This window comes from Hippocampus comes, unplaced genomic scaffold, assembly GCF_001891065.2.
Source record: "Hippocampus comes isolate QL1 unplaced genomic scaffold, H_comes_QL1_v1.1 scaffold699, whole genome shotgun sequence".
In the NCBI taxonomy this organism is placed as follows: Eukaryota; Metazoa; Chordata; class Actinopteri; order Syngnathiformes; family Syngnathidae; genus Hippocampus; species Hippocampus comes.
In genome coordinates this window covers 283,197-296,418 of record NW_017805822.1, presented here as the reverse complement: position 1 = coordinate 296,418, position 13,222 = coordinate 283,197, and the positions used below count along the sequence as shown (strand labels likewise).

At 48.3% G+C, this 13,222-nt stretch overlaps 2 protein-coding genes across 2 annotated transcripts in view; one reads left to right on the top strand and one right to left on the bottom strand.

Annotated features, from left to right (window-relative positions):
* The window catches only part of btf3 (basic transcription factor 3), a 3,359-nt gene extending 1,383 nt beyond the window's left edge, over positions 1 to 1,976 (bottom strand). The window contains exons 1-5 of the mRNA XM_019886125.1: positions 1,878 to 1,976; positions 1,004 to 1,072; positions 813 to 926; positions 540 to 741; positions 240 to 293 (exon numbers count right to left, since the gene is read on the bottom strand). Of these exons, the coding sequence (XP_019741684.1) occupies positions 240 to 293; positions 540 to 741; positions 813 to 926; positions 1,004 to 1,072 (439 nt within the window). The 5' untranslated portion in view covers positions 1,878 to 1,976. The remainder of the gene's footprint in view (positions 1 to 239; positions 294 to 539; positions 742 to 812; positions 927 to 1,003; positions 1,073 to 1,877) is intronic.
* Positions 1,977 to 6,903: 4,927 nt separating this feature from the next.
* On the top strand, positions 6,904 to 8,312 carry foxd1 (forkhead box D1). The gene has a single exon (XM_019886123.1). The coding sequence runs from the start codon at positions 7,042 to 7,044 to the stop codon at positions 8,041 to 8,043; it is 1,002 nt and encodes a 333-aa protein (XP_019741682.1). The 5' UTR covers positions 6,904 to 7,041; the 3' UTR covers positions 8,044 to 8,312.
* Positions 8,313 to 13,222: the final 4,910 nt, after the last annotated feature.

Genomic DNA, 13,222 nt, shown 5'->3' with positions numbered 1-13,222 from the left:
GCGTCGGTGGTGCACCAATCAGTTGGCCCTTTTTTTTTCCAACTATTCCTCAGAATTGTTTTTTTTTTTTTTTTTGTCCGAACTGGATGATAACATTAGCAACCCGCTCGTATCCGATGTACATTAGCACCACCCCAAGGACCTGAGTGGAATAGCCACAGCGTTGCTGAAAAGACAAACTGTGGACCCGTTTTGGTTCCTTGTGGTTCTCAGTCACTCAAAGAGAAAAAGCAACTGACCTGGCACGTCGTCGTCATCTTCTTCTTCGACGGTGGCGATGGGCGCTTTGCCATCTGTGGCTCCAGGAAAAGAAAGGAACAACATTCAATATTCAACGCATTCACATTCGGGGGTTTACGCTAAACAAGTCAATGGTGTTCAGCTCCTTTTGCCATTTTTTTTTTTTTTTTGGGGTCTCGACCCAAGGGTCTGCAGACTTTTATTCTGCCGCATATGGGAATGGGATGAGTCCAAAAATGTCAAAAAGTTCTTGGGCCCTGACATGTACAGCGAAGGATGGAGAGGCGCGGCGGCGGGACCTTGCTTGGGCAGGGCCTCGGCGAGCCTCCTGAGGCTGGTGAGGCTGTCGGCTCCGAGCTGATTGAGGATGCCGGGCAGCATCTCGGTGAGCTGCTTGGTCTCGGCGTGGCCCGTGACGGTGAAGGTGTTGGCGGCCAGAGACGCCTGCACTTTGGGGTTGTTGAAGTGGATCACCGTGCCCTGGTTGGTGAACATGTTCACCTGCCAAAAGCCAAAAGGTGCGCGCCGGCTCACTTGGGATTTTTCGGGGTTACCGGGGGCGGCTTTCGTACCTCCTCGATGCCGGAGATGTTGTTGACGCCGAGCTTCTTCAGCGAGAACTGCAGCTTCTTGTCGTCCGCCGTGGCCGTCCTGTGCACCACCTTCTTCTTTCGCCGAGCGCTGCCCTAAAAATACCCGAGGCGCAAACTCTCTTTACACGCATGACGACAAAGAGAAATGTTTTTTGGGGGGTGTGCCTTACCTTTCCCCCGATGCGGACCTGCGCCTGCAGCTTAGCCAATTTCTCTTGATTCATTATTGCTTCTTTCATCTGTGGGGTGGGAAGTACCACAAACATGAAACGAGTCGTCAACAGAACAGGTGGCAGCAGGAGCTGGCTTTCACCCAACCGGATCAATCACCTTGCACAACGTGGTGAAAGGCTTTCATTTCGCGGGTGCCTGTCTTTCAAAAACAACATTTTTTTTGTCTTGAAAATATTAGGTTTGATTGTGGCTCAACATCGTTTGGCGGGCGTCCCGCATGATATTGCAATACGCAGTGCGAGGATATTCCTCAGTTGGACGCATCTCAAACGAGATCACGAACCAAACAAATGGCAACAAGCAACATGGACTGCGCCATTCAAAGGAATTGACAAGCGATTATTCAGGCCGGTCACACATTTCCGAATTGATCAACATCACTTTGCGCAACAAGTTCAAATGTCAACTTTATGAACGCGGCATGTCACCGTAAACTTCCGCCCGAAGCTTTTGTTAAAGGTTAACTTGGACGCTAAATCGTTCCACTCGCAGAAACCACAACACAGTTAATTTCCAATCCCCATTGATGAATCAGAAAAGTCAAAATAACGACATCGTGTAAAATGGATGTTTTTTAAAGGTGCGGCTGTGTTTCGAGAACGCCAAGTCGTCGGCTAACGTCAGCTCGCATGCTAGTTTTCAGCCGCCCCCCGCCAAGCGACGGGCAACAGGCGGCAACTAACTGCAGCGTCCGCCCTTCCTCATCTCAAGAGGGCTTCCACACACCCGGACCCAGATTCGCAGACGTTGTGTCGAGTCTGAGGGGTGGGGGTCGGGGGTTGACAAGGGATCGAAAAGCTCCGCACTCACCTGTAAGCTAACAGCAGACACATGCGGAGTCCAAGATGGACGCCAAAGAGGAAGACGGAAGTGACGTTCTTGGAAAAAAAAAAAGTGACGGTCAAATTGTTTTTCCCTCTATTTAGTTTCACAGGTTCGATGTACAAGTTAAAATAACTTCTGTGGTCCCAATACACTAATGCGTAGGCAAGGAATAGGTTCAACGCTTGCATGTCTCCATTCATATGCAATACATTGACTTCTAATTGTTAGAGTAGTTTTGATGTTCCATACCTTTGACTTTCACTTTCAGCGTTTTTGTGAAGAAGAAACGGTAATTTGACTCCGTTTTATAAGCTGCATTCCGCTTGCGGGAATTGATTGTGGGTTGTCAAGACTCGCGTCACGTCGTCCACGTGTCCAATCAAACGAAGTCAGGCAGTCACATGACCTCAAATCGCACCTCACTAGGCCCTCCCACACAGAAGCGAATTTTTAGTGACTCGTTTATTTAACACGATTGAATTTGCCTTTTTTAATTTTGTCAATTTGCAAATTCTTATTGTAGTTATCTGCAATTTGTTCCTATTTTAATACTTTTGTCTTTTTGCCGTTTATTCTCTGATTTACAAAAAAAAAAAAAAAATCACTAGTGACCCTTGCCCTCACTGAAATACTTATATGGAGGACTACTTTTACTTTTAGTTGTGTCACAATATTCACAAGGAGTAGTATTTGTGAGTACAATTTTTTTGACTCCTCTACTATAATCGCCTATAGATGCCACAAGATAGCGGCAAAACTGCAGTTGTATTAAGATGAGGTTATGACGAGATGAATTGAAGCCCCTTCCCTCACTTCTACATAGCGCCTTGGCACCGAGATGCTGTGGCGTGGATAAATGCGTATGTTGGGGCTGCATTCGTTTCTGATGGAGGGGACGTACACTTAAAGAAAAAGCTCCATGCGACCACCGTTAGGTTTGCCAATCAAACTGCACTGTTATTTAGAAAGATTTTCTCTGACTTCAATCTTTCTTGTATTTATTCACAAGTACAGAGCTTTGGTATAAGTGAAATAGTGCACTTAAAGCATCCCCGGTGAAACTTTGTTTGTCGTATCCTCGTATCACCAGCCGGGAAGTCCTGCCAAGAGGCCAATTTGCAATACAATATAATGCAATACATCCTGGTTTATGTTGCGCTTTCACAACAGCTGCACCTGTAACAAAACAGTTAACATAAAATATCATAAGAAACACAACACGTGAAAGAAACACGGACAGTCGTGCAATCTTGACCACTTTTCCCTCATACGCTTTGTTTGAAGCAGTTCTAGATGAAAGAGGGCAGAATCAAAGTGTCCTTTCACCAGTGCATCAGAGACGTCATGCTCAAAATGTGCACGCGTCAGACAGAACGAGTTGCGCCGTCGCCCACACACAAGTACCCAAGTCACATGTGTGTGGAAAACACTTGGAGGCCGTGAAGACAAAACGAGCCGATGACGATCGCTAGTTAGGGCGATAACCTGCCTTTTTTTTTTTTTTTGGTTGGTGCTTTCACTCGTCTGCACACACAGGGGTGTGCGCGTAACCATGTGAAACACACCACAAATCACATGGCCCTCAGACAGGGCGCTTGGGGTGACATTTTTGTGCAGGGATTTTTTTTGTCACTGCGTGATTTGAAGGCAAAAAAAAAAAAGAGACCAACTGATAAAATAAGTCATAATAACAACGATAATAATTATAATAATTTACGGCTTGTATTTCTTATCTAGAGTGCGATGGCTGAATTGTTTGTTGAACTTCGTTTCATTTGACATTGTGCTGTGTTCATTTTTAAGAGCTTAATGTAGCCACGTTTCAAAACGTCTTACACTGCACGCACACACGCACACACGCGCGCACACACACACACACACACACACACACACACACACACACACACACACACACACACACACACACACACACACACACACACACACACACAAGGGCGAAATAAAAACGGGAAAAGTAGCACGACCACCCAGTGCATGCTTGCTCTCCTGTATTTGGAACGTTTATCATAAAAGCAACTTGTGTACATTTTTGCTTGCGTCAAATGAAGAGAGGAGAACATCCGTCTGCTTTCAGAGAGTTTTTTCCCCCATGAAAAGAAACTGTGACCAAAAATTAAACTTTTTTCTCCTCCAAATGACATTCGTTTCTGGAATGTATCTTTGTTAACACATTTAAAATATATATATATATATATATATGATCAAGTTTTTTTCAACCTAGGAAATCGAAAACGTTTTTCCTTGGTTATTGCGTCCAGGTTCACTCAGTTGAGGCACAACTGCTTCTCGAGAGTGCGCGCGTTCAACGTGAGTATCCAGAATATAAAATTTTTGATTCACTAGGTACTCCAAATATGAGTTTTTTTTCTTTTCATTTTACAAGATGGAGGAAAAACATCCAGTCCGCCGCGTAGGGATGTAACACAAATACAACGAAGCAGTCCTGAAATACTGCGTCGTGTGCACCTATATAAATCTACGTCAACGTTCACAGTTGAATTGAATGTGCTCCGCGTTAAGAAAAAAAGCAACGTTGTACGAACGGGTGCCTCCAAAGTGGAGGTGTCGTCTCCAAATCGGCCTATAGAGGGCGTCGGACTAAAGACGAAAGCGCTTGAAAGTTCAGTTGGATCTGCACAAGAACGCCGACCCCCCCCCACAAAAAAAAAAATCAATGGAGAAATTCACCACAATTCACGACGATGTGCTCAAAGAGTTTTATGAAAGGCAAAATGTGTTCGTAAAACAGGAATTGTCTATTTGTCGGGCCACCGTGACAATCGTTTGTTGTATTATTTTGAACCGCTTTTCGCTTTCGATTGTCACTTCCAACTCGCAGGGCTAGGAAAAAAACTGACTGCAATCTTTGTTTTGTTTGAGCAGCGAGCGTGTTTCTTGCTGCTGACATTCAAATGTCATTCATACAAATGTTGTTGTTTCTTGCTGTTCACGCCGCGATGGGCGTGGGCCAGCGCGCGCGCGTGTGTGTGTGTGTGTGTGTGTGTGTGTGTGTGAGACCCGTGACTGACGCGAGTTAACAGCTGACTGCAATTCCAAGTGGCTGCATGGCGGAGAACGGAGAGAACGATCGAGCGACTCGGGCACGGCCGCCAGCTTCGAGGCAGGCAATTGCTTCCTTGCGCGCTCGACATCACTCCGATGCTTTTCACTCATTCACTTTGGTTTTTTTGTTTTTTTAGGAGGAGGAGGGAGGGGGGGACGACGACATCATTTTTGTCTTGCGTGGAAATTACTTTGTTGTACTGTACTGGGCAGGCTGTCAAAACACAGAGGAGGCGCTGCAAGGCATGTTTGTTTTTAAGAAGGATACGTGCTAACGTATCCTTCTTAAAATTTAATTAAGCCGCTCGGTTTTATTAATATTTGATGTTCAAATTGACTTGCTTGCAGCACTTGCTTTCAGCTGTTTTACTTTGTGTGCGGGAAGTCAACACCTTTTTTGCTTTTTTTTTTGCGTGTAATTTTATTTTTGTGGTACTTTGCTTGTATTTGTTATTTTCCATTAAACTCGTGTAAACTACGTCGTTCCTTACGGGTTTGATGTATTTGCAATTGTTTCTTCTATAATGGCATTTTAGATATTTGCGTTAACAAAAGTCATTCGTTTCGATTATTTTGGGGGGGTATCTGTATTTTACCGATGAAAAGTTCCCACAAATTCATCACTAAATTGAACACTTCATTCCAAATCGACATTTGCCAAGAATCTCGTAAGCTTTACAATACAATACAATACATTGTGATTGATATAGCAATTTGACAACAGCTGCAGCTGGAACAAAGCGCTGAACAAAACAGTGAACATAGAGTCCAATAATAAACGCAACAGAGAACATCAAAACACGGACAGTCGCGCAATCTTAACCACTTTGTCTTACATGTGTTTTGCTCTTTATTAATATTTGATGTTCAAATTGACTTGCTTGCAGCACTTGCTTTCAGCTGTTTTACTTTGTGTGCGGGAAGTCAACACCTTTTTTGCTTTTTTTTTTGCGTGTAATTTTATTTTTGTGGTACTTTGCTTGTATTTGTTATTTTCCATTAAACTCGTGTAAACTACGTCGTTCCTTACGGGTTTGATGTATTTGCAATTGTTTCTTCTATAATGGCATTTTAGATATTTGCGTTAACAAAAGTCATTCGTTTCGATTATTTTGGGGGGGGTATCTGTATTTTACCGATGAAAAGTTCCCACAAATTCATCACTAAATTGAACACTTCATTCCAAATCGACATTTGCCAAGAATCTCGTAAGCTTTACAATACAATACAATACATTGTGATTGAGATAGCAATTTGACAACAGCTGCAGCTGGAACAAAGCGCCGAACAAAACAGGTAACATAGAGTCCAACAATAAACGCAACAGAGAACATCAAAACACGGACAGTCGCGCAATCTTAACCACTTTGTCTTACATGTGTTTTGCTCCATCCAAACATGTTTTTCCCCCTCGTGGCATTTCTTGAAATCTGTAACGCAATGAAACAAAAAAACGAGTCTCCATAAAAAAACCCCATCTGTGTTGTTGCTTTTATTTTTTTCTTTCATGAATTAATCTGGTGGGATTCGGGGAGTTTGAATGTTTTCACATTTGTATTGTTAATTAAAGAACGATGTCCTTTGGGATGTTGAAATCTGTGAGACAGAAATGTTCCAAATTTTATTCTTATTTTTTTTTGAGCCCGGCATACACAACCACAACGTTCTTATTGTGATGCGTAGGAGTAGTAGTAGTATTTGGGGGCGGGGTGACCATACAGTCAACAAAGTATTTTTCAAAAAGTAACCACTAAATGCCCGTGAATGAGAATACAAAGTGAATTCCAACCAAAAGAGAAGGGCCACTTTCTTCCTCTGGCCGTTTTTTGGCCGTCCAGTGTGACGTACGCAGGTCACGTGAGCGACGGCCCCATATAATTAGCGCCGGCCGGCCCGCCCCCTCCGGGATGCAATCGGTTTTCGACCTCCTCCTCTTCCACCCCTCCCGCATCTCCTCCTCCTCCTCCTCCTCCTCCTCCTCGCATGAGTCTCGTCGAGGGAGGGGGGCACGGCGGCGCTTCCTCAACTGGCCCCGGCGGACGCGGCCGGGCGTGAGAGGGGAGCCATGACTCTGAGCTCCGAGATGTCGGACGCCTCGGTCCTCTCGGAAGAGACCGACATCGACGTGGTGGGCGAGGGGGTGGGGGAGGAGGCAGAGCGCGGGCGCGGGCGCGGCTCACCTCCGACCCAGCCACCGCATCCTCATCGGTCGGACGCCGGTGGCGCGGCCGCCGCGGAGCCGGGGCGGGACGCCTACAAGGCGGCGTCGGCGGCTGGAAAGAACCCGCTGGTGAAGCCGCCTTACTCGTACATCGCCTTAATCACCATGGCCATCCTGCAGAGCCCCAAGAAGCGGCTGACCCTCAGCGAGATCTGCGACTTCATCAGCAACCGCTTCCCCTACTACCGCGAGAAGTTCCCCGCCTGGCAGAACTCCATCCGGCACAACTTGTCGCTCAACGACTGCTTCGTCAAGATCCCGCGCGAGCCCGGCAACCCGGGCAAAGGCAACTACTGGACGCTGGACCCGGAGTCGGCGGACATGTTCGACAACGGCAGCTTCCTGCGGCGGAGGAAGCGCTTCAAGCGGCAGCAGACGCAGGACTTGCTGCGGGAGCACGGCGGCTTCCTGCCGGCCGCCGCGGCCGCCGCCGCCGCCGCCTACGGCTACGGGGGCTACGGCTGCGCGGGTTACGGCCTCCCGCTGCAGTCCTACCACACGCACTCGGCTCTCTTGGCCTTCCAGCAGCAGCAGCGGCAGCAGCAGAGCGCCCGGCACGGCGGCACCGCGCTGCCCGCCGCCTCGCTGCCGCCCTCCGCGGAGCGCCCTCGGGGCCGCTTCTACCCGTCCCTGGGCGCCGGGCCGCAGGGCTCGCCGGCCGGCGCGCGCAAATCGGACTCGCCGGCGCACCGCTCGCCCTTCTCCATCGAGAGCATCATCGGCGGCGGCTCGCCGAGCCCCTCCAGGACTTCCCCGGCCGTCGCGGTGCCCGCGATGGCCGCCTCGCTGCGGCCGCCCTCGGCCGTCTTGCACCCGCTGGAAAACTTCACCGCCGGCGGCTGTTAAACGGGACTCGAACGAACGAACAAAACGCAAACGAACAAATAAACGGGGCCCCTCGGTGAAAGGTAGGAGAATTATTTTTGTACGTTTACTGTAGCGAGCGCGCGTGGCGCGCGCGTTCACGCGATTTGAGAGGATATTTCATGTTCACCTTTCCTCTTATTTTTGGAAAAATCAGGATGTTTGGACTTTGTCTCCTCCAGCCACAATCTCAGGACGAATTGCTCGAAATGATCACGTGTTGGGTTTTTGGATGTTTTTTTTAGTTTTGTTCAAAAGCGCGTGTAATTGAGAATAATAATAATAATAATAATAATAATGTATTAATGTGTCAAACACCTTTCTTTTCTAATTATTATTCATAGTTTTGATCATTTGAACACGTTTTTGATTTTAAACTTTGTAATAAAAACAGAGTTAAAAAATAAGTCATACGTTTATTACATGCAGTGTGTTTATTTCAGTCATAAATAAATAAATGTACATTTTGGGGGCTACGACGAAATGTAAATAAAGTGTGATATTTTTACACAACTTCTTTTTACGAGGAGAGAATAAATTCTGTTTTGCAATGAAAAGCCCGTGAGAAGACAGACTTTTTTAAAAAATTCCTCTAACACCAATTAAAAAAAAACAGTCATGTGCATAAATATCGAGCCATTCGGTGCTTCGTTGCTTTCATGATTTTTTTTTAAAGATGAGAAACATGAGACCATTTGTACTTTTCAGTATGAATGGATGCCATATTTAATATTTTTCATATTTGCCATTAGAACCTGGAGAAGCTCGTGTTCAGTTAAAAAAAGATTTTATATTATATAGATATATAGATATATCGATATATATATAGGAGTTTAATTGTTCAAATATAATTGGCTTCACTCGACAAATGCTGGACGCTTGTGCACACTCCTTCAAGGTTTCTCGCTCTTGAATTGCTTTTCCGCCATTGTGACGGTTGCTCATTCCACATCGTTCATCTTTTTTGGACGTTCACGTCCGACCTTTCGGGGCATGCGCACAAGTGTGGCGGTGGGGGCGCGACCCTTGTCACGCTCTCGACAATAAAAGGTGCACCCACCGTCACGCGATACTTGCCGCCGTGGCCTCTTTTTTCCCCCCTCACATCCGTCCGCATTTGTCGGGACATTTGGAACACGCGCTTTCCAATTCAATCCTCCGGATGATATGAACAATCATGTATTTGCTTCCGTTCGAAGACCGTCGCCGTCGCTCGTCTGCCGCTTCCGTGACTGCGTGTGTACGTGTGTGTAGGATAGCAGCTAAATCGGTGCATCGCTCGCAGCGAGTTCACTGGGCCACGAGAGGACAGCCATTGCGTGATGATGTAACACGCAACGCGGGGGTGCGGTGGTGGGAGGGGGGGGGTTGGCGAGAAAGAGAGAGAGAGACAAAGAAAGAGGTCAGTGTGTTGACAAATAAAACAGGAAGCAAAAGAAAGCAACAAACAACGGGGTACTCATCACAATGCTTGCGAGCCCAAGACATGATGACGTCGAGACAACGTGAGCGCAAAATGTTCAATTGGGGCCGCATTATGTGAAAGCCTGAGAAGGTATGCTCAAATTTCCAGCCACAAAAAAAAAAAAAGGGGGGGATGACACGAATTAGACTCACTTTGTGGCCACAAATTCTAGACAAGGTGTAAAAAGTAGTTCAAGTGACAAATCCTAATGAATAGCTGCAGCAAGAATGTCCTCAATGGTCACATTTTGCTCGATCGTCTACAAGCTTCCGAATGAACGCGTTTTGTGGCACCGTCATTTTCCTCAGAAAACACCCCACACTGGTACGTTTTGGGGGGAGCGGAGGTGCTAAAACACTTTCCTCGACTAATGGGCCCACTTTTGTTCTTGGGGTCATCTTGCAGCTTCACCTACCTGTTCTGATCTCAGGCGTCACTCACCAATTCCCCTCATCCTAAAATCCTCCTGTTATGTTGTGGGCATTGGGGAAAAAAAATGGGAGTACATTTGGAGTCCTTTTACTTCCTTTTCAACTTTCATTTGTGTTGCGGTCCCGATTTGGGGAAATACTGGACAATGAAGGCTTTAAAGCGTGCAAACCAAGTCATGCGCAAGCCACGCCACACGCTCACCTGCTTGTGTTGCTCTATTAAGTCTTGTGTGTGTGTGTGTGTGTGTGTGTGAAAGATGCACAAATCACAAGAGTTTGAGCGCATGAATATGCAGCGAGCCACATTATGGATGCACATGAACGCAGCGCAGGCGGGCCACGACATGAGGTACGCGTTGGCCTCGCCGATGCCGACTTTCCCCGCACAGATTTTAGACGACTCGAAGAATAACAATAAGGAATGCCTTCGCGTGAGGTCATTGTCAATGATTGTATCGACCTTTCAAGAGACCCAAGAAGGCTCGGGTTGTACTTATACCGCACATAAAAAAGAACTGAAAAGAAACAATTTGAAAAAAGAAGCGGCCGAAAAGAATGAAGTTGATCACATGCAAATCACACAGATCTTATCTCAGTGACGATCAATCAAACAAAAGCCCACTTGGGATCCTTGACTTTCAGCTTTGAAATCCAATTGGCCCAAACGCAAAACAAACCCCAAAACGAAGAAGCGCCTGGCTTATTTTCCACCCCCCCCCCCTTTTTCCTTGATGCATTACGCGGACACGAGCCCGAGTGACGGTCGGTGAGCATTTGCGAGGTCGCAAAGAGAGGGGGCACGGCACGCAACGCTTCCAGAGCTCAAGACGAGCCGAGGCCGGCTCAGGCGGCATTTCAACTGGAACTAAGTCACTCTCAGAAGAAATGGCGCCATCGATATGAGCAACGCAGACAAATGTGACAATCATACACATTTGATGAATGTGTGGACGTCCGAAATCGAATACCGATAACAAAGCATACGCGCGGTCTACAAAATCAAAGCGAAGGCAACGGTAGGCTGCAGCGGAAAATGAGAGAAAAAAAGTCCCAAATTACACATCAGAAAAAGAGGAGGGGGGAAAAAAAACAAGAAAAGGCGACGAGAGAGCAGACGCCTGAGAAAAACAGTCAACCGCTATTTTTCACGCTGAACTTTGAACACCACGTGAACGCCATGAACGATGCCGCGAGAGCACCATGACCTCCCTGACTTTTGCAACTATCTTGCCCGTTTTCTTTTCTTTCTTTCTGCCTTTTTTTTTGGTCCTGCGTTCAAGTCAAGTGATCGTTTTCACCACTGTTCGTCGCTCGGCCAGCTCGCTAGCCTGCGTGGCTAAAACGCTCCTGTTAGCTAGCTAGCTAGCAAAGCATCATTTTTCATGCACACATTTGAGCTCACGGGCATGCAAGCACTAGCTAGCGAGCTGAATGCTGCGAGTCAACGAGTTATTTCTTCTTTTGTGTGATCCAATTTGTCCCAAAACAGCGGCCCTGACAATTTGACGCAATCCCGACAAAGTGAAAATGGAAAGTAAAAAAAAGATGGACCAACTCTGGTAGTCAAAGCCTGCGGTTTACACACGTCATGTGGAACCCCCCCACAACAAAAGCAAAAAAACACCCAAGCTAACAACGGTTTCCGATTGCTGGGAAGGGAGCCCGGCAAGAAATGCGTGCAGGAGAGAGAAAAAACCCAAAAGTGGCGCGGCCAAGAGCAGCCCGCCTGCGTTTTTGGCCACGGTGTGCGGCTTCTCCGTTTCAATCCCTCAGGGAAGTTGGAAGACTTCCGAAATGATCCGGTGTGGCCCGCCCCTTCTAAGGAAAAACTCATTTCCTGCATTTTCTTTTCTTTTTTTTTTTCTTCCCCTCCCTCTTCGGCTGCCGCTTCATCCCGACGTCGTCATCCCCGACCTCACGGTGCGGGCGACACTACATTTGGGCCGTACGCAGACGGAGCTGAGGATTCGGGCTTCTCCCCCCACTTTGAGCCCCCCCCCCCCCCCCCCCCCCTGCTTCTCCCCCCCCTTTGAGCCCCCCCCCCCCCGCGTACTCTCACCTAAGTCAATGTATTACGGGGACGCTTCAAAGGTTTGTTGCCATGACGTCGTGCCTCCGTTCCAGACGGAAGGGAAGGCACGGCACTCGGCGAAGGCGGGGCGCGTGGGTTCAAGTCTGGGCGCCGCTCTGCCGTAAGCGGTCCGCTTGTAACGGGCCCGCCGCACGGCACCCCATCATCCGCGCCGCAATTTCCCCCACCGGCCGCAACGACGGCACGCACTCGCGGTGTGCTCGCGCCACCGGAGGTAGCCCACGCGCGCCTGAATTTGGAGAGCGTAGCAACCTCGGAAGGGGCAGAGTGGAAAGCAAAGCTCCCCCCCGGGGGGCATTTTCTGCCAGGTAGGGACGAAATGCCGGCCGGCCGGCTTGGGTGCTTTTCTTCGGCCTCGCGTCCTGGCAATGCTCGCTAACATCAGCTCGGCGGCACGTTAGCCACTTCGGCGGCCTTGGAGTGTTCGCACTCCAGCCAGCAGGGGCTAAGAATAGTCATCGTTTGGGGGGGGATAAAGAATCTATGCCTGTGTAGAAACATCGGCACGAGTCGCGACCACGTTTGTTTCACGTTTTCTCACGACGACGACGGTGAAAGCAAGGAAAATCCGACCTTTCGCCTCATCTCGCAACCAAGGCGGTCGGCGCTTTCTCCGTTGGTGGAAAGAAAGCCAACGCGTGAGATTTTCAGTGCCGCCGAGGACCCTGGCGTTTGCCACATGGACTTATCTTTTTGGGGTTTTTTTCTTCGGTTTTCATGAAATGTTTTCAAATGGTGTCAAGGCATCAAACACGTTGACATTTGACTTTTGTTTTCAGGCCGCGGGACGTCATTCCTTGAAATCACGTGCAAATTTCCAGGGAGCGTACACCTCGGGGCGGGGGCGGAGGGGCGTCGAAAGCGGTCCGATCCACCGTGGCGTGCGTGCGCGAGGCGCCCCGGGACGCCGCGGCATTTGTGCGAGATTATTGGAGCGAAAGCGATCAAGTCTGTCGCTCAGGAAGGAGGTTCCTCGAAAGAGCCGGCCAATGGGTGGACGGCGTGCGCGTTGTCATCATCTTGCCGGCACGGAGAAAAAAAAAAAAGCAAAGAACCCACGTGCGATTTCCCTCGCCGGAGCGTAAACCCGAGCGCCCCGAGCCGTCACCGCGACGACCCTTCAGAATGAGCAAAGGTCAACATTTAGGTGGCCGGATGGCGGCCCGATTTTGG

What these genes read in the sequence shown, in the direction of transcription:
- foxd1 (XM_019886123.1), top strand. Translation starts at nt 7,042, where the DNA reads ATGACTCTGAGCTCCGAGATGTCGGACGCCTCGGTCCTCTCGGAAGAG.